At 45.3% G+C, this 26,845-nt stretch overlaps 2 protein-coding genes across 2 annotated transcripts in view; one reads left to right on the top strand and one right to left on the bottom strand.

The window, feature by feature from the left end:
* The window catches only part of LOC137287108 (contactin-2-like), a 349,511-nt gene that overhangs the window by 238,789 nt on the left and 83,877 nt on the right, over positions 1–26,845 (top strand). The window contains exon 10 of the mRNA XM_067819247.1: positions 5,970–6,275. Coding sequence (XP_067675348.1) covers positions 5,970–6,275 — 306 coding nt within the window. The remainder of the gene's footprint in view (positions 1–5,969; positions 6,276–26,845) is intronic.
* LOC137257972 (uncharacterized) lies at positions 6,802–9,967 on the bottom strand. Its single transcript, XM_067795500.1, has 2 exons — positions 8,884–9,967; positions 6,802–7,346 (listed from the first exon to the last, which is right to left on the bottom strand). Exons 1-2 carry the CDS (start codon positions 9,965–9,967, stop codon positions 6,802–6,804), a joined length of 1,629 nt encoding a protein of 542 aa, XP_067651601.1.

Genomic DNA, 26,845 nt, shown 5'->3' with positions numbered 1-26,845 from the left:
ACCGTGAAGCTGGTTCGGTCGAGTGAGGAAGACAAGCTCAGGAGATTGATAGCCAGTCCGGCATTCAACCGTAGTAAGATATTCACAGACAACCTGGTTGCCCTACACATGAAGAAAAGCCACATAAAATTCAACCGGCCTGTTTACGTGGGGATGAGCATCCTCGATTTATCCAAACACCTGATGTACGACTTTTACTACAACGAGCTCAAGAAACAGTACGGCGACAGGTGTGAAGTGCTGTACACTGACACGGATTCCCTGCTGATGGAGATTCGAACCGAGGACGTGTACGAGGACATGAAAAAACACCTCGATTTATACGACACCAGCGACTACCCTAAGACCCATACCATACACAGTACGGTAAATAAAAAGGTCCTAGGTATGATGAAGGACGAGTGTGCTGGCACGCCCATAGCCGAGTACATAGGTTTGAGACCTAAGATGTACTCCATACTGAAAGCCTACAATAGTGAGATCCGGAAGGCTAAGGGGGTTAAGAAGTATGTGGTGAAACAACACATCAAACACGCCAGATTCAAGGAAGCCCTGTTCAAGACCCGTACCTTTAGGCATAAAATGAACACACTTAGAAGTGATGGGCATAAGATATACGGACTGACTATAAACAAGACGTCCCTGTCGCCTATGGACACGAAACGTTGGATAGCTATTGATGGGATAAACACATACGCGTATGGACATGAAAAAATTTGAGGCTATTTACTACAGCCCGCGTGGGTACTGGAAAGGAGCTAGCGCAGTAGATAAGCTAGCTAAAATAGCGCGAGTACCCCCGGAGGAAGCCAAAGCGTGGCTTGAAAAACAAGCCCTGTGGCAGATCTATTTGCCGGCACCACGCTACGTACCTAGAAGGAGGTTCGGTATTAACATACCTAATAGCGTTCACCAGGCAGACCTACTGTTCCTACCCCACGACAAGAGGTACAAGTATGCCTTAACCGTAGTGGACGTAGCCAGTCGTTACAAGGAAGCCGAACCCTTGACCACGAAAGATTCGGCCCAGGTAGCCAGAGGATTCGAACGCATATACAAACGCAGTCCGCTGACGTGGCCAACAGAGCTGCAAGTTGACCCCGGACGGGAGTTCATGGGTGCCGTGTCACAACTGCTAGCCAAACACGATACAAAGGTCAGGCGTGGCACGGCCGGAGCCCATCGCAGCCAAGCCATAGTTGAGAGATTTAATAGGACTTTGGCTGAGCGCTTGTTCGGCCATCAGTATGCTAGGGAGATGGTCGCCCCTGGAAAACGATTGACTGAATGGGTCACGAGGTTACCCAAGGTGGTGTCGGCAATCAACCATGAAGTCACCCGTCTCACCGGTAAGAAACCGGCAGACGCTATCAAACTAAAATCAATAGTTGCAGAGTCGGCCGTTCCATTGCGTGGGAAGGAGAAACAGATACCAGATAGGGCCCTAGTGAGGTATCTATACCAGCCGGGGGAACACGAGGGTGATAACCGTAAGCGGGCCACCGATCCTATATGGTCAGTCAAAACTTACAACATAGATAAAGTGGATATGAAAGCCGACGAACCTAACTTGTACTACTTGAGGGATGGGCCGGGTAGGGGGTTTGTAAGAGAAGAATTATTGATCGTACCGTACGGCACAGTGTTACCTCCAACACACGTTAAGTAGTAGGGGTAATAGTAGCAAGAACTAATAGCCCAACCAAAGCCTTATTTAGTAAATAAGGCTTTGTAGAGACTTTTCTTGAAAGTGTTTTAGAACTGTCATTCCCTATACTACTATACTACTAGTCTTGCCCAGCACACAGGTATCATTTAGAAACGCTAGTACGATCTTCCAATTCAATCCTGCGAGGATGAGATTGATGGCCCTGTCAAAAGTTGCTGGTGAATTACATAGACCAAAACTCATTTTCTTGCATTCAAACAGCCCATATTTCGTGATGAATGCAGTCTTGTGTCAATCAGATTCCTTGATTTGGATCTGCCAATATGCCGAATTGGCATCGAGTTTTGAGTTGAAAACATTCCCTGCCAAACTTTCCAGGCATTCCTCCACCAACAGCAGATTGAAGTCCATTCTTGCTTCTTTCATTCAATTTCTGATAATCCAGGAACCAGCGCACTCCCCCGCATCGCATGCATACAAGCACTGGTGCTGCGGCCCCTTCAGATGTTGATGGGGGGTAATGACGTCACTCTCCAACATTCGCTTCAAGGTTGTCAACTCCTCATCCGCAAAATTAGGAGGGGTTCTCTGCATTCTCATCCTAACAGGTTTGGCGTCCCATGTGTCAATACAGTGTTCAAGTGCTGTAAAGTTACCCAGATCCAAGTCATGCATTGCAAACACATCGTGGTACTCAATCAAGAGTTCCTCCAGCAGGATGGCCTGATCCTCTGTGAGGTTCTCTGATGACCTAGCTTCACCATTTGTCCTTCTTATATCTGCTTTGCAACTTCCATATGTCCCTTTGGGGAATCCTTCCTCTACAACTGCAAGAGTGGCCCTGCCAATGATAAATCCCTTTCTTATGGTCACTTCTACCTCTGAGGGATTTATTAAGCAGATTGTAGGTTTTGATTCTGAATCTAGGATTCTTGGGATCATAATGTCTAAGCTGGGAGCAGGCTCTATCAAGTTTTTCTCTTGATTGTTGGTGATTCACGTTGCACTGGCACAACACAACCGTTCTTGGTGGCAACTTTGTTGCACACTTGATGCAAACACTCCTGCTATCATAACAGCCCTGACAAATCTTGGTGATGGCTTGGGTCAGATTCTGTATTTGTGAACACCCTTCAAATGCATAGAACACCTGAGCTTGAACCCTGTCTGGCCAATCGAGTAATGCCTCCTCTTTCTCCTGTTTCATAGCTGCAAACCGTATAAGTCTCTGGGGACTCTCTGAATGTGAACCGTATCCTCATATCGTTCATTATCTCTTCAAAGGACACTCTGGGTCATCCCTCAGTTATCCTGTTGAAGAAGGCAGCAGCTTTGTCTCTAAGGAGCTAGAAGGTCATAGTCACAGGACTCTGTCTCATCGGGTACCCATTTTCTGCTGGGTGAACAGAGGCAAATTTGAACAAACGCACTTGCCTAAGGTGAGACCACATGTGTCCCATGTGCTTTGTTGTAGGGCAGGACCGAAGTCTCAGGAGTCAAACTGCCAAACAAGTACTGTCCGAGCTCGATGGTGCTTAACTTCAACTGATGGTGACCTGAGCACTGCACACAAGAACACTCACCACCATGTAACTCAAGTTCACTATATTGCCAAAAACCAAGCGCTACAGTAATACAAATTATGTTGTTTCTGTTGTTTTTGTACATGATACGATGGTGTATTCCATTACCTGGGGATACACAGTCTTCAAACAGTGGAAAGAGCTACCACTTTTTTCATTTTCGATGTAAGGAGACAGATTTAGGCTGGCAGGAGAAATGTTAAGATCATTCCAAGTCAAGCATATATAAAAGAGACATGCTCACATGTTGTATAAATCCAAAAGCTAGACTGAAGAAGGAAGAAGAACCCATGCGATTCATATGTACTCCATGATTCCCTGTTAGTGATACTTTTAACAGAGATTATATCAAGTCCTATTGCCAGTTGAATTGCCTCAGCTGGAAAAGCCTGAACAAGTTTTGTCAAATTTGTCTCAGTTTTGGTAAAAATGCCCTAGGGGTTGTTAAAATGTCCAAGTTTATTTGAAATGATGAATTATTGACTATAAATGTATAGTTTGTGTCAACCTTGATATAATGTTCTTCATATAAAAGTGTATACAGTTATGTGTTTACTAATGGAGCATTTATCAAAAATATTAGTTCCAAATAGCTTAAATACAAAGTACATAATGTCAAAATTGACAAAAACTATTCATTTATGACATATTTAGTCATTTCTGTATTTGACCAATGACCAACTTTTTAGGAGCGTTTGGTACTTTCAACTGGTACTCATAAGATAGATACATGTATTATCAAAATCAGTAAGAGATTTCATATGAACTTGAAAGTGTTTTGATATGATGCTCTTATTGGTTCGGAGCACTAAATGCTACTGTCTACCCAAATCATTGCCAAATACAAAAGCAAATCATGACATACTTGTTGCTTTCATTTGGTCCAGTTGCGCACGTCGACATCATACTCACTATTTGTTAATAGTGTGTGCTGTGAAAGTTGCTCTGTATTGTCATTGGCTGACAAGATGAATGAGTAGGACAAATTGTTATGGATAACATCTTCTTTATTGCATGATTGTGACGTTTCGGTACAGATTCTTGTACCGTTGTCAAGCAGGAATGATGCATAAAATCCAGAACTTGTATATATATATATATACTAATAAAACAGTGAGATACCATAGTATACAAAGAAAACACAATTGACAACCGGAGCAACATAATGCCATGATTGGAGAAGCAGAAAGATCGCACCTCTCTTACTAACTCGGACAGGAAATCAGCCATCTCGGACCACACCAAAGAAAACCCTAATCATCAAATACAGTGGTCTGACATCACAATCCTAGCCAACAACCAAACAGACTTCACCAAGCGCAAGCTCATGAAGCCATTCACATCAAACGCCACAAGCCCACCATCAACCGTGACCAAGGAGATTTCATTCCATCTGCTTATGATTCACTCCTCTACCAAGCCCAATCAATTGTATAAACATATCATCCTCCATTGTAATTCCTTCATTGTAGCCCCCTTTATTTGTATATGTCTGGCTTCCATTCACTATCCTTTGTGTACTACTGGCTTCTCCAGCTTTCTGCTTCTCCAATCATGGCATTATGTTGCTCCGGTTGTCAATTGTGTTTTCTTTGTATTCTATGTTATCTCATTGTTTTTATTAATACATATATGCAAGTTCTGGATTTCATGCATCATTCCTGCTTGACAACGGTACAAGAACCTGCACCGAAATGTCGCAATCACGCAATAAAGAAGTTGTTATCCATAACAATTTGTCCTATTTGTACACCTCAACTTCTAAAATGCCACTCAAACAAGCAAGATGAATGAGTATGATAAGTATTTCCATAACCAAGAACTAGGGAGACAGTGAGAACAAGTAACATGTCATATTTGGGATTACACTTTCAAGCTCATATGACCACTTTCTAAATGGCATTGTGTAATCATAGCTTTCAGCCATGGGAGCCCTGCCATTTCACACCTATCGAAGGAGTACACAAAGTATGCAGTCAAGACTAAAAGTTGTCCCAAATATGACATATATTACATTTGACCACTTTTTAAATGGCATTGTGTAAGCAATGAGAACAAGAATCCTATATTTTTTTTCCACAGAAAATTTCCAGTATAATTTTTGTAGCTGATAATTTCTATCTTTCCCTGTCTGAAGCGTAATTACGGTTTTTTTTAAATCCCAGATTCCCTACAGTCAACATGACACAAAAGGAACTGCAACCACATTTGAAAACAAATTCTAAGGGATTGGTAATTTATTTACAGGGATGGGTGTGCTGTTCGGAATTGTTTCATATTTTGCTGACAAATAGTACATATATGATATGGTCTATTTTTCAAATTATTTGGACTTTAATTGGTGCTTCTGTTTTGCTTGATTCTTCTTCTTCATCTTCAATGTCGACCAAGATGTAAAATTGTATCACACTGATTCAGTCTAGAATTCATTTCAGAAATGACTTCAGGAATGTCCTTTCCTGCTTCAGAATCTATGGACATTTTTGCGAGGTAAAATCAAGGAGGAATCCATCAGCAGCATGTGATACCCCTCTGCTCATTATATCATTGGTTTCATCTGTGTCTGTCCGCTTATTAAGCTCTAAGTCATCACAGGTCCACCAACATAAGATGAATCTTACCCTGTACAAGATGAATATGATCCACCGCCTCCAGAGATATGAACCTCACTGATTCTATTCATCTCTGTCCACTTACTGAGCTATTCTGCATTACAGGTTCACCAAGATACGATGAGTCCTACCCTGTACAGGACAGATATGCTTCAGCCACCAACAGTGACATCAATCTGTCAGTTCATATCCTGTCATATCCCAGTCCCAACATCACCTGGAGCAGCACCAACATCACCACCCAGAGGAACCTTACCTCCTCCACCAACTTGACCCGCATCTCAGACCTCACGGTGATGTCCACTCTGACCCTGACAAACGTGCAGGAGGACGACTTCGGAGAATACCAAGTGTATGTCAACAATGGAGTGGGGCAGCCAGTGGAGTATTCCATCACACTTAATGCTAAAGGTTAGAGAATTATCCTGTTGTAAGTCATCAGATAGTGGAGTATTCCATCACTCTTGATCCTAAAGGTTAGAGAATTATCCTGTTGTAAGTCATCAGTTATTGCTGGACTTGCGTTTTAAATGAAAAGGAAGATATTATCTTGGGAGTAATGGCCAATATGTGTGGATGGCTACGGGGGTGAGAAGGAGCAGCAGCAGCGAGCGAGAGCATAGTATTAATGCATAATCACCTTTCCGCTGTGACAAGCAGACGAGGTGAGCGTAGCGAGCGATGAGTTCCACCTACTGTGAAGCAGGCTGGAATTACGATTTTTTGGTTTCTGCTGTGAAAGCGTACAACCAGCAGCATAGCGATTGATAGCTTCTCACCCCAAGCAGGCCACCGCGATATAAATCGCCGGCCATCCACACAGCAACATATAGATATTAGAAAATAGTGGATACGCGAACAGCATAAACGACTTACACTGTGCTGGGAAATAATGCAAGCGCGTGCTCACTTACTGCCGTTATTTTATTTATCCGAGTTAACTAGCAGTTAAAGCACTAACAATATTGTGCACAAAAATGTCCATTGCAGTGGTTGACAGGTGCACCCCGTCAGCCAAGTAATGTTCCGGGCCACATTTGACCGGATCAAACTGGTCGTGGCGGACGCTGATCCCATGAAGCTCATAGATTCTGTTTGAGAGTCTTCGATTTAGCTTTTTACGAGAAAGTTCAAGCTTTTTGATGTCCATAGCAGCCGGCCACGCAACCCGTGGCAACATGAAAGACCACACCAGCCTCGTATCAGGCATACGTAGCTTGGCATACAGCAAATCACACATAATGTCTTCATATATGGACCTGGCGGACGTTTGGGACAAGTCGTTTGAGCCTAAGTGGATCACGAGCCATTTAGGACTGGTGTTAGACGCGGAAGCCAAAAGACTGTTAAGCGAAGCTCGGAAGTGGCTCCATCGCCTCCCGCCTCGGACCTGCCACCGTGTACGGCCGAGACATTGCAAGCGTTGTTCCAAGCTCCCCTTTGCCCTGGCCATGTAGCTGTCACCAATCACCCAGGCCAGATCTGTAACATAGAGATCGGACAGCAGAAAAAATTGCTACAATGTAATTGGTAAGAGCAAGGCTAGTAAATATTAAGTAGAATCAGTTAATTATGCGTGGTTACTTTATTAGATCCTAATATAACCCTGGTATGCACAAGATGTCCATCTACCATACTGCTGAATTATACTTTCATCCAAACCATTAATCGCCGCAGTTGTAGCAGCGCCTATTCTGAAAGAATGTGATGTATACTGGGTCGCGTCATAACCGACATGTGATAGCGACTTATTGAGAATCGCCTGAAATTGATAGCGCGTTAATGGTGAGCCGTCAAAATGGACAAACAGCTGTGAGCTAGTGCGTGGTCTGGACGCGAGATACAGAGAGAGAGCTCTAACGGGGCATAGCTCTGAGGCAGTAGGAGAAATTGAAAGCAGAGTTCCTCTACCGAACTGGTCGGTTTTAGAAAATCTTATGCGCAAGGTTAATCCCTCGCCTGAAAATGAAACATCATTAATTTGTAGTGAAGTTGTTGAATCGTCGGCTTGTGAACTGCAAACCAACTCGCTGACCCTCAGGAAACCAAAAAAGGCTAAGGTAAATGCTGACTTAAAAACCTGAGCCTCGTAAGAAGAGCTGCAGATAGCAGGCAAAACACCTACGATGCGCTGAAGAATTGGAAATGTGATGGGCTTTCGTATGTCCCTCCTAACTTTAATCTTGTGCATCCCAATGATGGCTTTTCTAACCAAAAAATGTTCACAGTGATTGATAAGGTTATTTAGTCTATTCCAGGTGGATAAGGCTGAAATGTAAGCCCTTACAGTACGAGGGGATTTACCTTGAATTGACATGTAGCCTATGAATTGCAGAAGTTGGTCTAGGCAAATGGGTCCTCCTAATGGTAGACTAAACGCGCGCCTAAACGTTTCGAGACATTGCAGCGCCGTGTAATAAGTGCGTCTAGTGTTGCGTGATAAAGAAGACACGATAAGTATATGAGATTCTGTCATACAATCTCCCAAATGTCTCTTGGTAAGCTGGTCTGTGTCGGGTCCGCGTCTGGAGCCATTTGGTGAAATCGGTGCCACTGAAAGCGCGAAAGGGCGTCAGCTATAGCATTATCATGCGTGCTAATGTACTTGGCGTGAAATATTATGTTGTGCTGCAAGGAGAGTAATACTAAGCACCTTACTAGTGCCATGACCCTCTTGTTCTTGGATGATTGCTTGTTGATAATATGTACGACTGCTTGGTTGTCACATGTGAACATAACCTTTTTGTTGCTCAAACAATTTCCCCACAGTTTTAACGCTACCACAATAGGAAATAATTCAAGGAGTGTCATATCCTTGGTGTAGCCTTTTTGTATCCACGTTTGGGGCCAGGACGCACATGTCCAGCTGCCCTGGAAATACGCCCCGAAGCCGTGTGTGCTAGATGCATCCGTGAAAAGACGTAAATGCTGACCAGACAGCCAAATGGAATCATGAAACACGGATACGCCATTGTAATGCTGAGGAACTGTAACCATACTTGCAGGTCCTGTTTCATACCGTTAGTGAGTCTTATTCTATGATAGGGGTAGACGTTTCCGCAAAGGGCATCAGTCAAGCGTCTACAAAAAGCCCTCCCGCACCTAACTGCGCGACACACAAAATACAGCTTGCCTAACAAAGATTGTAACTGGTGAACTTTTAGTTTGCGCTTTTGTGACTGCAGTAAGGCGACAATTTCTTGACACAAGTGATTGATTTTTTCAGGTGGTATCCTAATCTCCATAGAGATAGTGTCTATGGTTATGCCTAGGAATTTGATGGTCGTGGTTGGTTGAACTGTTTTTTCCTGGGCTATGGGAATACCGAAATGTCGAAAAAGCTGAATGCTTGAATCTAACAGGTATTTACATGTGCCTGATTGGGCGCGACCTCCCACCAGGAAATCGTCTAGGTAATGCATGATGGATGCACTGTGTGTGTGTTTGTTTATGCACCACTGCAAGAAACGGCTAAATGTTTCAAAAAGAGCGCATGATATCGAACAACCGAAAGGGAGACATTTGTCAAAATAGTAATTTCCTTCAAAGTACATACCTAACAGGTGGAAATCTTCCGGACGGACTGGTAGTAAACGGAAGGCTGACTTAACATCAAATTTTGCTAACTGAGCTCCCTTGCCTAATTGCTGCACTAAACTAACCGCCTCATCGAATCGTGAGTACTGAACGGAGCAAAATTCCGCGGAAATTCCATCGTTTACGGACGATCCCCGGGGATGGGAGAGGTGGTGTATAAGACGGTAGTTATCCGCGATTGTGGTGACACTTGATGTGTCTGATTTCTTTTTGACTAAACCAACGGGAGAAACCTTGAGGTTTTGAATCGGGCATGAGGGGAAAGGCCCGGCGATACGACCAAGAGAGATTTCTTTTTGTAGCTTGGTGTTGACAATTTGAGGAAACTGCCTTGCTGATCTAAGGTTGGGAGCGTTGTTAGGAGTGAACGAACCAGTGAACTGTAAATTAAAACCTGAGGTAAAACCTACCCGTAATAGATCGGCATCTTTTGAGCACACTGCATAGTACACATCGATCCATGGAATCAGTGTGTTATATTTTATGGGTACCGGAGCTAACGACATCGGGAGATGGGGGAGTAGTATAGGGAATGACAGTTCTAAAACACTTTCAAGAAAAGTCTCTACAAAGCCTTATTTAGTAAATAAGGCTTTGGTTGGGCCCTTAGCTCTTGCTACTATTACCCCTACTACAAAAAAGTTGGCGGTAATTACTGTGCCTACTTTGTGTTGGTAGGAGGTAACACTGTGCCGTACGGTACGATCAATAATTCTTCTCTTACCCGGCCTATGTCACGTTTACCTCGATGAAACAGTTTAACGTGAACCGCCTATGATCTCTTTGGTGTTCATAATAAAGGCTTGTTGGGCTTTTTGTATCCCCTGTTCTATGTACTTTTTTTTCTCGTCCTCGCTGATAGCAGACTTACGAGACTTGGATCGAATATCTTGTTTCATTCCGTTATATTTTTTGAGTTCAGAGAGGATTGAACGAAACTCCTCTTCTGAGATCTTACTATCAGAGAGTGCCGTGGAAATACGCTCACTCACTGTGTTCAGCTTTGCTTCGGCCAGAACCCTGATCTCGTCGTGTTTCAATGCCTTACGATGCAGTCTGCGTGATACCAACTTAAGCGCCAACCCTAACACCCCCGCTATCCCAGCTGTTATTTCAAAACCTAGCACTATAGGTGCAGCCACGATGGTGGTTAACAACCCAACACCTGCAGCCCCTAGTCCCATGCTGGTTGCCATAAGGGTAGTGTCAGCCCCGTCCACGATATTGAAAGCTCTATTGTACTTCTTACATAGTGCTTTCCGCGTGTCACGGTCATGTTCTAGTTGACGTTTCACATCACATAACTGCCTCAAGCGGAACCCATCTACGGTTTCCAATGTCTTCGCTACTTCCTCTACGACTGGGTACAGACCCATCCTATAATATATATTATGAAAGATATTTTAATTGGGTTTCAGTTAATAGTCCATAAGTGAATTTGAAGTCTATAAGGTCTAGACCACTAGTCAGGGTAATAGGTGAGAGGTTAATAGACTTTCCTGTTGTAATCAAAACCCCACTGAGGCTTATTAAGCGGTTTATATGACCCGGGGTATCCCGTTGTATAACAATACAACAATATTGGCCTATGTGTTCGTCATACCAGCGTATTGTCACCCCGGGTAAAATTTGGTGTACTCTTGAGGTGTTTTCATTGCTTAAATAAAAGAAGACTTCTATGATGAGTGTGGAAGGGGAGAATATATCAAGAATATTTATATTACTCAAACGATTTCTAAATGTTAATTTTTTTTTCCCTACAGAACTTAATTTATTTACGAAATTAATAATTATCTTGAATCCCCTCTCCGGAATGATGAAATCCCCGATCCAGCTACCGTTGTTACTAATCTTAGAGATCCACTCATTTTCATCCATTGTGATATAAGGTGAGGCGAGTGTTAAGTTGATCTTCCATTTGGGCTCTTTAAAATCTGATAACGACACCCGTCTGTACACGTTGTCTTTGAAGTGCAGGATATATAAGGCGTCTTCCTCACCAGGCTGATCGAATCCCTCCGTATCTCCTAGGTCGTTAAGCGTAGTGTTGGGATGATGACTGGCCATTATTATACTATTACGATATAATTTCCAACTGGTTTTTTGATAATAGTTCAGGGGTGAACTTCATACCCATGAAGTGTATGTTGGCAGGCAGGAAGATATTGGTTAGTGATATCTTGTTTTCCACGATCACGTTGACCCCCTGCAGACTGGTGTTGGAGTCGGCACCCACCCGCACGTAAACGTTGCAAACTTGATACTGGTGTCGTTTCACCCACCCGAGTTTGATCCCCTTCACTATCTCGACATCATTCCCCGATGGTTCCCCTAGGTAGACTTTGATGATCAGTGTTGAGTTTGCCGGTAGATCCTCTAGTATAGTGACCACGCCTTCGAATTCAGACACCAACTGCAATTTCACGTTTTGTATGGCCGGTTTACTCGTTAGCATGTGGGCTGCTGTAGTGTTGACTGGGCTGACGACTACGCTACGTCTCTGAGTTGGGACGTAAGCCACGAGCAGGGTTCCATTGTTCACGACTTTGTTTAGGTGGTTGTCTTTGTTATCCGTGAACACGTAGGGAGAGACGAGTCTAATATTGATAAACCAGTCGTCGTTATCGGGTAACAACACCCACTTGTCATCTTCGGTGAAGACGAGCATATATGGCTTGTTTCGGGCGACGGTAGTGCTCTCAACATCGTCTAAGTCGAACAGTTTACCCCCGAACGATGGGTATATTATCCAATTATTATTACCGGTGTTGACAAGGGTGTACTTAGTGTTGATTTTTGCTCTTGTGGTATCTACTATATCACTTAGGGTTCCACCGGAGGGGATTTCAACGCGTTTGTAAATGTTGTTTTTCAGTTGCAAGGCATACGATTTACCATCTACTCCGGGAGCGTCGAAACCGCGCGTGTCTCCGAGGTCGGAGATCCCGATATTGACGCATTTTTTCACTCCGGGCCCTTATGCGCTGGTCATTTTACATGAAGCGTTAAGCTGAGGTATCCTATATTTACAGGATTATGATTTATATCTAACATCGATATTGTCAGCTCAGGTATGTTGCCCTGGGTTAATCTCTTATACTGCCGTGGTGAAAACGACTCGGTTCTACCGTCGTTGAATTTCTCAGTTTTCACCGGCACTGCTCTCAGTATAGTGGAAGGGTGACCTCCTTGAATGTTGTACGTTGTGCTCACCTGACCGAGATGAATGTACAGCTCTCGGTACGGTACTAGATCGGGTAACTTCGTGCCTGTGACGGTTGTTGTTGGTTTTATCTCGTCAGGAGACATACCGAGTATCCTCGCTAATGGTCGGCCGAGCCTCAATGAGGTTCTTCCGTTGTTGATTAACACCACTGTACCGTTTGAGTCGTTCATCTTGAGTTCGGCTCCCAGGGGTTTGAAGACCTCGTCGTTTAGAGAGCACACGCTGTAGTAGCCGTCAGTTATCTGGCTGCGAGTTCCACTGACGAACAGCTTATTGTTGCTGATATTGATGTTAGTCCATTGCGGTAGGTAGGTGATATCGCAGAGTGCGACTTCGAGTTGGCCTGACGTGTCATCGATCGCGTGCGTCAGCTGAACGGCCTCACCGCTCGTTATTCCTGGAAGTGTTATGTACATATTATAATATATAAATTATATATTATAATATGGACTTAGCACACTTGAAAATCGTGGTGGTAGGTAGTACGGGGTTTAAAACAACCTTTATTAATATCTTTGAAAACTATGTCGTGTCCGTTAATAACGCGCAGGCGGTGGTAAACTGGAATCAAAACCCAATGCAGTTTTGGCAGAACCAACTCAACTTTGCTGTGTGGTGTGCGACGACAGGGTCGGGTGTGACACTAGACTACGGTATAGACGAACTGAGTAAGGCAGTCATTTTGTTTCATATTTATTATCAAACGAGACGAATATTGAAGGAAATAAGTGCTCCTCTTCCCCAAGATAAAGCGTGGAGTATGACGAATAACCCCTATGATAAACGCGCTTATGAACGTGTTTGTGGGGAGTTTGAGATTCCAACGAATAAAGACTTTCGCCTTCCTGGTGTGAACCATGGTCTCGGTATAGTTCTCGTGTACTTCTACAGGTCCGGAACATATCAGGCCGGTTCTAAAGATGGTTCATACAACCCACACCGTCATACATTTACAGGCCCCACAACGAATGAACAGATCCATGTCAGCTGTATAAAGCAAACCAATCCTGATGCAGCCACAGCCTGGACTAAAATGATCTCAAAAACATCGAAAGAATTCACTCGTGCTGGTACAATACGCTTGAACGACTCGATTCGAACGTACGTGTGGGCGCTGTTGGGTGCGCAGTCTATGACGCGTTCCAACATCCTCGGTAAGGGAACTGCTTACGACGCTCAGAAACAGTTCGTTTCCAACGTTGAGGATGCTATCAATTCTCCAGTTGATCTCCCGCGGGCCATCGAACGCTACCAAAACGTGTTAGAATACGCCAGATCGAAAGTCAATTACGTGTTCGGTGTGGGGTTGTACATGGCTCCGAGTGATATGCAACTGAGAGTAAAAAAAGTGGTGGGTTATAACAACAAAATAGTCATAGCCACGAAGGATCAAAAGTTGGGTATCAACCCCGATATTAACACCACCTATATCCCACACATCCCACCACGTGAAACGGGTATAGTGGCGCCACCCCCGGAGTCTAAAGTTCAACCAACACCACAGGAGGTGGCCCCCCATATTCAGGCCTCCTATCAGCAGCATATTGATAGTAAAACTGCCCTGGTGGTTGGTGGGGTAGCTTTGTGACTTATTTGGTTAAAGATTTTTTAGCCGCTACGTACACCAGACCCGCCACGCCGACGATGGCTGCCCACAGGTTTTGACTGAGCCACATGGCAGTTTTAGACAGAGCGCTCAACAACCACGAGACGATGCTACCCAGGATGCCGGGAAGGGCTTCGGCGGCTTTACCAGCCAGTTTAGCTAGGCCTTCCCCGAGTTTTTTATCCAGTCTTTAACACCACCAGCGCCTGTGGGAGTGGGAGTTCCCCTGCCGGCAGGTGTGGGGGTTCCCCCTGTCAGTGACACCACCAGGGTTGATATGATGAAACCCAATGCAGTCAGAATGCTGGCGATGGTGATCCCTTGCTCCCGGAACAATATCCGAATCCTGTCTGCTAACGTGGTGTCTCGGTAGAGGACTTGATTGATGGTTTCCCGCACACAGTTGGTCTGGGATCGAAGCTTTTCTTTGTAGCCGGACGCTGTCTCCAACCAGACCTGCCTTTCATCTTCCAAAGTATGTATTCGTTCCTCGATGGTGGCTTTCATAGACTCGTCCTCAGTTTCACCAAGTTTGGTCTTTTCACGGGTGATGTGGTCGTCTATCTCACTCACTTTGGCCGTGCTTTTCCAGAGATGACCACGAATGGTTTGCATCAACAGGTCCAACCCCTTCAGTTCCCGAAAGGTAATTTCGAGGCCCGGGAAGGGCTTGTTCTCGTAGTCAGCCAACACCTTTTCAATATTATAAGTCATGTTTTGAACCGATGTGGCGTCCCTGATGACTTCCAGATCTTGACGGGCCTTCGGGGGAATCTCAGGTCGCGCGCGACCGTACTCTGTGAAACCTAGTTCCTTGCGGACAAAGTTCATCTTATGGTCTTTTTTCAGTGTTGATAAAGCAAGCGGTTCTCTAGTTGTTTGATGAAAGAGATCGATCTCCGGGTGCTTTATCAAACGCAGCGTGCCCTCGCGATCAACAAAAAACTTGGTATAGTCCCTTACCCACGGCTTGATTTTGTCTCTTTCTTCAACTGCTTTGTAATAATCTTCGACGGTGCCCTTCACGAGTGTGGTAACTGGCGAGAATGAGGTCTCCTGCTCGACAGCCGGCTGTAGGCTAGTACTGAATGAGGTCTCCTACTCATCGTATGCCTGGGCACTAGCGCCCCGCATCTCCTCCATAGGTATGTCTTCATCCATTATTTAGTATTAAAAATATATTTCGTTTATATATAATAATGTACGGCAGAAAATTAGATCCTTTCAGAAGATTGAGAGAGCCATTAGGAGCCAGAGCCGTGCGCCAGTCGGTGACCATCACCAACAATCCCAGCAAGATAGACCAGAATCAAACTCTGCTGGTTAGATTTCCAAACCTTGGTGAGAATGACCTCATTGTACCAGACACTGTTCGACTGGCGTTCAATATCACGTTGACCTCCGACAACGACAAACGCGAGCTAGTGCGGAACGTGGGTCGAGCTATCATCAAGAAAACGACCGTCAAGATCAGCGGTAACGAGGTGCTGAGCATCGACGACAGCGATGTGTTTCACTGCTACAGGGATCTCTGGAAAAGCGAGAGAGAACGAGTCAATGATGTGTACCAGGGCATCAGCAAATCAACCCGGGCACGCATAGGGTATGTCTTCACGCAAGACCAGCAAGACAAACTATCGGACGGTGAAAAGGCCATCGCTCGAGCATACGGGAATCGATTCTGCGTGCCGCTAGACTTCGAGTTGCTCACGGGACACGCGCCGTTTTACCAGGCCGCGCTGGGTGATAGGCTCGAATACGAGCTCACGTTTAACGACTATAGCAAAGTAGTGCGTACGCCGAACGGTGATGAGGCCAGTTATGCCATAGACAACATCTCTCTGGAGTTCGACATGGTCACTAGCCCGGAGCTGGCCAGGCAGGTTCGAAGCCAGTACTCTGGGAAGATGGCTATCCTGTACGATCGCGTACTGAGGCATAGATCAGTCGTGCGAGATAAGAGCGACACTGTGTGGAATATCAACCTGAACGTGCCGGCGCGATCGATGAAAGGTATCCTGGTCGTCCCCGTGGAGGATTACGAGCCATTCCGGAGGGACAGCGAGAAGTTTTTCAACCCCGAGATTGAAAAGGTGGAAGTGACCATCGAGGGCGTGCCCAACCAGCTGTTCAGTCATGGTATGAGACCACACCAGCAGTGGGATGAGATAAAAAAGCTACCAGTGGGGGATTACATAACAAAGGACCTGGACCTCGGCTCCGTGCAGATCGGTGAATACCTGACCACCAAGTACGCCCTATGGTTGGACATGCGATCCACGGATGATGATAAACTGCACGGTAGCGGACGCCGTACAGATAACGGCAGCGAAGGGATAACCATCCAGATTACTAAGAAGGCTCAAACCGCTGGTAAGTTGAAATTATATCTGTACGTTATTATGGACGCGCAACTTAATATAGACAATGGGAGATTCGTGCAAACCATCTATTGACCTCCCCACTGACCCACACTGCGCCATAGTGTGCGGGCAGACTGGCTGTGGGAAGACCGTTTTCGTGTTGGATATGTTGGAGGGTTACTACAAGGATGTGTTCGATAACATCGTTATCATGTGCCCTACTCTGAGCATGAATAAAACGTACGCGCGACCTTGGGTGATGACGGACCCGGACGTACACAAAATCGACCCTGGAACACGCCTGCAGGACTGGTTGAAAGCTCTTCACGAGAAATTTAAAGGGGAACCGACGCTGTTCATACTGGACGACTGCAGCGCTAATCGCGAGATAACAAAAAAGAGAGACATGCTATCGTACCTGGCCTTCTCCGGCCGGCATGCAAATCACAGCGTCTGGGTGCTAACGCAGAAGTTCAACTCGGTGTTGAAAGACCTCAGGGAGCAGACGCGATGGGTGGCCTTATTTCACTGCAAGGACAGGGATTCGTTCGAGGAGTGTTTGAGAGAGAACGATGTGATGAGCAAATTAGAACGGGAACGGGTGAAGAAACAGCACGCTGAAACTAAACACGCTAAGCTCGTGCTCAAGACCGACCAACCAGTAGCATATATAGTATGCTAAAGCTAAGCAAAGCTAAGCAAAGCTAAGCAAAGCTAAGCATATAGCTATGATATTTGAAGTGTTTGTCGTGTGCAACTTAACCTTCCTTTCTCTGTGTTTTGCCTGCATCGGGTATTATATAGTTAAAACTAAATCTTACTTGTTATATTATAAGATGGAGTGTGAGGAATTGCTCGAACAGTTGGTACCTGGGGGTACGGCAGGCCCCACTGATGATAAGCGAGAGAAACTGGTGGCGTTGGCTGTTGGCGGCAAAGCCAAACATTACTTTGGAGACTACACTCCGGATAAAATTCACAAAATGTCAGCCGAAGAAATCGATAAGCTGTACGCTAGATACGAGTCCCGGCTCGGAGCAGAAATGACAAAGACAATAGGATCGGCTATGACCCAGATATACACCGGTATTGTGTCATACTTCCTTCCCATTCCACCAGAGCGCCGACTTTACCTGTGGGAGGACCTAGATAAAGACCCTTTTATCGAACACGCCGTGAGCTCTATCAGCTGCGAGCTGTACCACAAATATGGTATGTTGTTGGCTCCAGTGACGGCGGCGATTATCACGGCAAAACATTGTCAATTTGAGAGAAAGAATAATAATAATAGTATAGATGGATGCTGCACAGGAAACCCCAGTGGACACAGTGATGGAGGAGACCCCACCCCCAACAGTGAGTCCCGAGGTGACGGTGGAAACCCCTTCAGTGGGGGTGCCCCCAACAGTAACCAGGCAGAAGAATCCTAAGAGAGTAGCTGCCGGTAAAAAACGGTGGTGTAACCAACATAAAGTGACCAACCCAACCCGACTGTTGTTGGCTGTAGGCGTAACTGCTGCCCTGGCTATCTCGTGGTTATACGTGGGGGTACCCTCCCACAGTGAGCCACCACCCAACAGTGAGCCCCCCACCCCCACGGTAGACCCGCATATCATGTTATAATTTTAATATTTTATATCATATACATAATGTCTGAGGGGAAAACGTTCGTCAACGACGCACACCACGCCACAGTGGTCGCCAGTCTAGCCGTAGGGTACGCTCGGTTGACTAAAATGGTGCTTAAACAACCAACTATCAAGCTAGATTTCAACCTGCAGGATATGGGTATGCTCATAATGAACCTTGGTATGGCGATGGCCACAAAAGACATCCTAGTAAAACAAGGAATAATACCTGATAATATAATGAAATAAATATAGGATGGCCACGATAGCTATGATGGTCGGTGGGGCGTTAGTGAATGCCCTGGCATTTTCCGGGAGTAATTTCCTCTTCTCGAAACTACGAGATGATCACGCGGCTGAAATACAGGAAGAAAGGAAGCGGCACGATCTCGCTACTGAGAAATTACAAAGAGCACAGGCCGAGTACGCTAAAAAACGTCTCCAGAGGATCGATTTTATTAACGAACAACTCCAGTGTGAAAACCATGCCGTTCAAACATTCAACGATGTTGATGAAGCAATGAAAGAATACTACCTACTAACTGGTAAACAATTGGAACCGCTCAATAAACCCACACTCGCTCAGTACTACACACCATCCAAGGGACAAATGAATCGTGAACTGGGCTTCATAGTGTTGGGTATAGCAGCTACTGCGTTGGTTGCGAAGCAATTAAATTAAAATACCTATATAAGTAAACATGAGACCCGCTCCATACCGATGCGAATACATACTTATGGGGAAGACCGAGGCCTGTGGTAGGAAATGCAGGAATCAGGGGTTCTGTTGTTTCCATATGGGAAGTCCTAACTACACGTGTTCTGTGTGTGGTATCGGGGTTAAAGGGCACTACTGTCTATGTAAAGCTCACGGAGCGAACGTAGTCAGACATCAACTCATCTACGAGAATAAAAAGGGCTACATAAAAGAACGTAGGCGACTGCTCAAGATAGACTCCAATTAAATGTTATCCAACAGTGCGTGAAACAGCCACTTAAGGGTTACCTCCCTTTACTGTGAACCAATTAGACATTGGTTCTCTTAGGTGTAAACACTATGACTACTGTGCGCGAGCTGAAGCGGGTCGCAAAACAGAGAGGTGTGATCGGGTATTCTCGAATGCGGAAGTCAGCATTGTTGAGATTACTAGGTTTAGAAGCCCCTCCTACGGTAACACAATTAAAAGCTCAAGCAAAACAGCTTGGATACACGGGTTATTCAAACCTGGGGAGAGCCGGGTTAACCGCATTGTTATCACATGCCCCCGTAGCAAAACCTCCCACTGTAAAACAACTGAAAGCCGAGGCACACGATTTGGGTTTAGGCGGGTATTCCCGTATGAGAAAACCACATCTTGTAGAATTATTACGACAGAATAGAGCTATTGACCTACAGTTCGTGCGCACTGAGCGCGCTGTAGGCAACTATTTGAGAGGTTGGCGCATGCGCGTTGATAGAAACATAGACATTACAGATATCAAGCCTCTGATAGCTGATAAGGTCAACCAGGAACTAAATAACCTAGGAAGTATCAAGTTTCAGATCACAGTGAAAATGTCGCTCGATAAGCAGATTGGGAGTTCCACTGAGTATGTTCAGCCTTACTTCCGAGGTAAACAAGAGGTCGTCACACATACAGAGACCATTGACACATCAATCGATACCAGTTTTCAGCAGATACGAGAAAACCTAGAACGCTACACACACTTGGGGTCCGGGTGGGCTGTAGATAAAATCGATAATGTCTATCTAGACATAGCTAACTACGTGCCGTTCAGAGGCGGGTCATACCTAGCCTTGCCCCCCTACTATAGGAACAAACATGCCATAGTAAACGTTAAGAATAGAGGAGACGATTGCCTGAGGTTAGCTATCAGGTCAGCCTTATTTCCAGCTGACACTAATCCGAACAGGCCTTCTAATTATCCTCAGGATGATGGGCTCAACTGGGATGGTATAGATGAACCCACCCCCATATCCCAGATCACTAAAGTAGAAAAACAGAATAATCTGGCTATAAATGTCTTTGGACACGAAGGTAACAAAACAATAGTACACAGGGTCAGCCCGGTGAAGGATCGCCAAGTTATCAATATATTCATGACCCAACGAGGTGACAAGTATCACTACACGTGGATAAAACATCTCAGCCAGTTGTTGCACGACCAGTCGAAACACGATGGGGAAAAACACTTTTGTGTACGATGCCTACACGGTTTCAGTCGAGCTGATTTATTAGAATCCCACCGGGAGGATTGCCAAGGCGTGGGGCAGACGGCTATACGAGTCGACATGCCTAAGGAAGATAACAAAATCCTAAAATTCAGTAACCACAAGAACCAAATGTCTGTGCCTTATATCATATACGCCGACTTCGAAGCCTTAGTTGTGGGCGGGGATTCCCCCAGTGGTGCCGCCGGCGAGGCTCCCATCACCGAGCATAAAGCCTGTGGGTTTGGATACATTGTCGTCCGTTGTGACGGGGAAACGAAAGCTCCGGTAGTGTATAGGGGCCCTGACGCGGCTGAAAGGTTTCTAAAGTGTTTGCAGGAGGAAGAAAAAATTATTAGGAATGCATTGTATAGAATTGCTCCCATGCGTCTGACCCAAGACGACAAGGTAGCTCACGCTAGTAGCACTAACTGTCACGTGTGTGACTCACCACTTAACGGTGATTCGGTGAGAGATCACTGTCACATAACTGGTAAGTATAGAGGCGCCGCTCACAGGCAACCTCAAGCTTAAAATCAACCCTAAGACAATAAACATCCCCGTTGTCTTTCACAACTTGAGAGGGTACGACTCACACTTGATCATGCAGGCCATCGCGAAAATCGATGGTAATATAACGTGCATCCCCAACAACATGGAGAGATACATCTCCTTCAGCTTAAACGGACTTAGGTTCATTGACTCGTTTCAGTTCCTCCTGTCGTCACTCGACAGTCTGGTCAAGGCCAACAATACCTTCCCTATCACCGATCGATACACAGACGCCGAGACTAGACCCCTGCTTATGAGGAAGGGTGTGTACCCCTATGAGTACATGGATAGTTGGGCCAAGTTCACCGAGACCAGACTACCCCCTATTGACTGCTTTTATAGCAAGCTGAATGAGGCGTCCGTCTCACGAGATAATTACTAGCACGCGACTAACGTATGGAATAAACTGGGTTGTAAGAACCTGGGTGATTATCACGACCTGTACTTGAGGACAGATGTACTGCTGTTAGCCGACGTGTTTGAGACGTTTAGGCGGACGTGTTTCAAGCAGTATAAACTCGACCCCGCATGGTATTACACCAGCCCAGGTCTGTCGTGGGACGCCTTGCTTAAAAAGACCGGAGTTAATTTGGAATTGCTCACAGATTACGACATGCACCTATTCATTGAGAAAGGCTTGCGAGGTGGGATTTCCATGGCATCCAAACGATACGCGAAAGCAAATAATCAATACGTGAAAGGTTACGATCCTAACAAGCCAACCAATCACATTCTCTACCTCGACGCAAACAACCTGTACGGCTGTGCCATGAGCCAGTATCTACCTACAGGGGGATTCGAATGGGTACCCCACGTTGATGTTATGGGGGTAACAAAGGGTATATCCTCGAGGTTGACTTAGAGTATACCAAGGAATTACACACATCGCACAACAGCTACCCCCTGGCCCCCGAACGTATGAGGGTTAACCCAGACTGGATGTCTGAGTACCAACATAACTTGTTAGGTGGGCGTGTGACAGACGTTGAAAAACTCGTTCCTAACTTAATGAATAAGACCAAGTACATCGTTCACTATCGCAACCTACAGCTGTACCTGTCGTTGGGTATGAGGCTGACCAAAATACACAGGGTGCTCATGTTCGACCAGAGCCCATGGATGGAGCCCTACATCAGAATGAACACAGACCTACGAAAAAAAGCCACCAGTGATTTTGAGAAAAATCTCTACAAGCTCATGAACAACTCGGTGTTTGGTAAGACTATGGAGAACCTGAGGAAACGCGTGACCGTGAAGCTGGTTCGGTCGAGTGAGGAAGACAAGCTCAGGAGATTGATAGCCAGTCCGGCATTCAACCGTAGTAAGATATTCACAGACAACCTGGTTGCCCTACACATGAAGAAAAGCCACATAAAATTCAACCGGCCTGTTTACGTGGGGATGAGCATCCTCGATTTATCCAAACACCTGATGTACGACTTTTACTACAACGAGCTCAAGAAACAGTACGGTGACAGGTGTGAAGTGCTGTACACTGATACGGATTCCCTGCTGATGGAGATTCGAACCGAGGACGTGTACGAGGACATGAAAAAACACCTCGATTTATACGACACCAGCGACTACCCTAAGACCCATGCCATACACAGTACGGTAAGTAAAAAGGTCCTAGGTAAGATGAAGGACGAGTGTGCTGGCACGCCCATAGCCGAGTACATAGGTTTGAGACCTAAGATGTACTCCATACTGAAAGCCGACAATAGTGAGATCCGGAAGGCTAAGGGGGTTAAGAAGTATGTGGTGAAACAACACATCAAACACGCCAGATTCAAGGAAGCCCTGTTCAAGACCCGTACCTTTAGGCATAAAATGAACACACTTAGAAGTGATGGACATAAGATATACGGACTGACTATAAACAAGACGTCCCTGTTGCCTATGGACACGAAACGTTGGATAGCTATTGATGGGATAAACACATACGCGTATGGACATGAAAAAATTTGAGGCTATTTACTACAGCCCGCGTGGGTACTGGAAAGGAGCTAGCGCAGTAGATAATCTAGCTAAAATAGCGCTAGTACCCCCGGAGGAAGCCAAAGCGTGGCTTGAAAAACAAGCCCTGTGGCAGATCTATTTGCCGGCACCACGCTACGTGCCTAGAAGGAGGTTCGGTATTAACATACCTAATAGCGTTCACCAGGCAGACCTACTGTTCCTACCCCACGACAAGAGGTACAAGTATGCCTTAACCGTAGTGGACGTAGCCAGTCGTTACAAGGAAGCCGAACCCTTGACCACGAAAGATTCGGCCCAGGTAGCCAGAGGGTTCGAACGCATATACAAACGCAGCCCGCTGACGTGGCCAACAGAGCTGCAAGTTGACCCCGGACGGGAGTTCATGGGTGCCGTGTCACAACTGCTAGCCAAACACGACACAAAGGTCAGGCGTGGCACGGCCGGAGCCCATCGCAGTCAAGCCATAGTTGAGAGATTTAATAGGACTTTGGCTGAGCGCTTGTTCGGCTATCAGTATGCTAGGGAGATGGCCACCCCTGGAAAACGATCGACTGAATGGGTCACGAGGTTACCCAAGGTGGTGTCGGCAATCAACCATGAAGTCACCCGTCTCACCGGTAAGAAACCGGCAGACGCTATCAAACTAAAATCAATAGTTGCAGGGTCGGCCGCTCCATTGCGTGGGAAGGAGAAACAGATACCAGATAGGGCCCTAGTGAGGTATCTATACCAGCCGGGGGAACACGAGGGTGATAGCCGTAAGCGGGCCACCGATCCTATATGGTCAGTCAAAACTTACAACATAGATAAAGTGGATATGAAAGCCGACGAACCTAACTTATACTACTTGAGGGATGGGCCGGGTAGGGGGTTTGTAAGAGAAGAATTATTGATCGTACCGTACGGCACAGTGTTACCTCCAACACACGTTAAGTAGTAGGGGTAATAGTAGCAAGAGCTAAGGGCCCAACCAAAGCCTTATTTACTAAATAAGGCTTTGTAGAGACTTTTCTTGAAAGTGTTTTAGAACTGTCATTCCCTATACTACTGGGGGTAAGCTGGCCCTGTTTCGGAGTTGCATTTGTGCATTGTTTGTGGGTTTGCTACGAAAAGAATTGCACTGACGGGCACTATGGTTTGAACTTTTGTATTTGGAACATTTGTGGGGGTACTTGCAAGATAATCTTGAACATTGGGAAAAATTGAAATCCCAGCAGACTTGCTAATCAGTGACAGCAGTGACGGAACCAGCAGTGCTGGACTTAGTGTCTGTGAGATTGTAGGACTGCCTACCGTGAACCATGTAACGGAGCCACAGATCGCCGTCGATGGCTCCCCAGGAACGCGTGGGATCTCTAGCCATTTTATGGCGGAAATAATAATCATAGGTGTACCACGAGTCATTACCGTACTTGTGTGCGGCGCCCCGAACTGCGTCAACGTATCCTAACAGTTCTTGAACTGCACCTGGGTGTTTTTGCAGGTAAATACTCATAAAAATATGGAAGGTCGTAGTCCAGGAGGCAATACTGAGGGGTTTAGAAGATTGTTTACTTGCCGGTTTAAACATGACCTGACCTGCCTGGTTAAAAACCATTTGTAACGGTACATCGCCATCCTGCGCAACGTTTTGAGAAGGGAGGAGTGTTTGGAAGTCTACGAACTCGCCGTTCCATATTTTTTGCCTGACCGAATCTTTAACATGAGCACCGATGTGGTCCGTTTTGTAAGAAAGCTGAGGCAAACCCGCATTAACCGCAGTGGCATCAGGTACCTGCCTGTACGTGGGGAGGCTTAGCTGTGAAGATCCCCCACCCGAAGCTAGATTAGAAAGCCATTGTATCGTGGCCTGAATGCTTGATGCAGAAGGAACTGTGCATGCATCTAAATCCGGATTAAACCCTGTGCGTGCATCTACCGCCTGCTGACTACTGGGGTGTGCGTCTGCCGCCGGCTGCGCTGCCGTGGATTGGGTAACCGGCGCGGGTGTTAGGGACGGTGTAGCTAATAATAAGTTTGGGTCTATCTAAATGGGATTGTTCATTCCTTGATGCAATTCTGAAGCTAAGCTAAACCTACCTTGCATGGGAGCGTTCCTAGGAGGATCGAAGGTCGTCCCCAAGGTCGTCCCTTGAATATCCACCGGCGGACTTGATGTGCTGATGGTACTGCTACCCCTTGTTGATCTGCGTTTCTTTCCAGCTGCAGGTGCCGGGACTAGCCTGTGCTGTAATGCTGCTCTTCTTTTTGGTCCCATTACAGATTGGCGACGTTAACCTGCTTATCGATGTTAATATGAGCGACGGTAGTGAGCGACGGTAAGTAGTGTTCGGCGGAGACGCGAGAAGTGAAGCACCGTTATCTGTCGCGTGTTGTGATGATGTAACAACTGATGACATCATGATTTGACGTAATGTTTGCAGCTGCGCGAGCCAAGGTAATATTTAAACAAAGGCACGTGGTATAGCCACGCCATCAATAACACAATTTAGCGGTTAACGCTAAATGCTAATAGTGGAGTATTCCATCACTCTTGATCCTAAAGGTTAGAGAATTATCTTGTTGTAAGTCATCAGATAGTGGAGTATTCCATCACTCTTGATCCTAAAGGTCAGAGAATTATCTTGTTGTTAGTCATCAGATAGTGGAGTATTCCATCACTCTTGATCCTAAAGGTTAGAGAATTATCCTGTTGTAAGTCATCAGATAGTGGAGTATTCCATCACTCCTGATCCTAAAGGTTAGAGACTTATCCTGTTGTAAGTCATCAGATAGTGGAGTATTCCATCACTCTTGATCCTAAAGGTTAGAGAATTATCCTGTTGTAAGTCATCATATAGTGGAGTATTCCATCACTCTTGATCGTAAAGGTTAGAGAATTATCCTGTTGTAAGTCATCAGATAGTGGAGTATTCCATCACACTTGATCCTAAAGGTCAGAGAATTATCCTGTTATAAGTCGTCAGATAGTGGAGTATTCCATCACTCTTGATGCTAAAGGTTAGAGAATTATCCTGTTGTAAGTCATCAGATAGTGGAGTATTCCATCACTCTTGATGCTAAAGGTTAGAGAATTATCCTGTTGTAAGTCATCAGATAGTGGAGTATTCCATCACTCTTGATCCTAAAGGTTAGAGACTTATCCTGTTGTAAGTCATCATATAGTGGAGTATTCCATCACTCTTGATCCTAAAGGTTAGAGAATTATCCTGTTGTAAGTCATCATATAGTGGAGTATTCCATCACTCTTGATGCTAAAGGTTAGAGAATTATCCTGTTGTAAGTCATCATATAGTGGAGTATTCCATCACTCTTGATCGTAAAGGTCAGAGAATTATCCTGTTGTAAGTCATCAGATAGTGGAGTATTCCATCACTCTTGATCCTAAAGGTTAGAGACTTATCCTGTTGTAAGTCATCAGATAGTGGAGTATTCCATCACTCTTTTTTCCTAAAGGTTAGAGAATTATCCTGTTGTAAGTCATCAGATAGTGGAGTATTCCATCACTCTTGATCGTAAAGGTCAGAGAATTATCCTGTTGTAAGTCATCAGATAGTGGAGTATTCCATCACTCTTGATGCTAAAGGTTAGAGAATTATCCTGTTGTAAGTCATCATATAGTGGAGTATTCCATCACTCTTTTTTCCTAAAGGTTAGAGAATTATCCTGTTGTAAGTCATCAGATAGTGGAGTATTCCATCACTCTTGATCGTAAAGGTCAGAGAATTATCCTGTTGTAAGTCATCAGATAGTGGAGTATTCCATCACTCTTGATGCTAAAGGTTAGAGAATTATCCTGTTGTAAGTCATCATATAG

This window comes from Haliotis asinina, chromosome 1 (assembly GCF_037392515.1).
Source record: "Haliotis asinina isolate JCU_RB_2024 chromosome 1, JCU_Hal_asi_v2, whole genome shotgun sequence".
NCBI classification, from domain to species: Eukaryota; Metazoa; Mollusca; class Gastropoda; order Lepetellida; family Haliotidae; genus Haliotis; species Haliotis asinina.
The sequence above is the reverse complement of the archived record's forward strand: the minus strand, read 5'-3'. Positions and strand labels throughout refer to the sequence as shown.

Excerpts from the sequence above, each read along its gene's own strand:
- LOC137257972 (XM_067795500.1), bottom strand. The coding sequence starts at position 9,967 with ATGTCGTTAGCTCCGGTACCCATAAAATATAACACACTGATTCCATGG. Across the intron at positions 7,347-8,883 it reads TAGAATAAGACTCACTAACG|ATCTGGCCTGGGTGATTGGT; the intron begins GTATGAAACAGG and ends TCTATGTTACAG.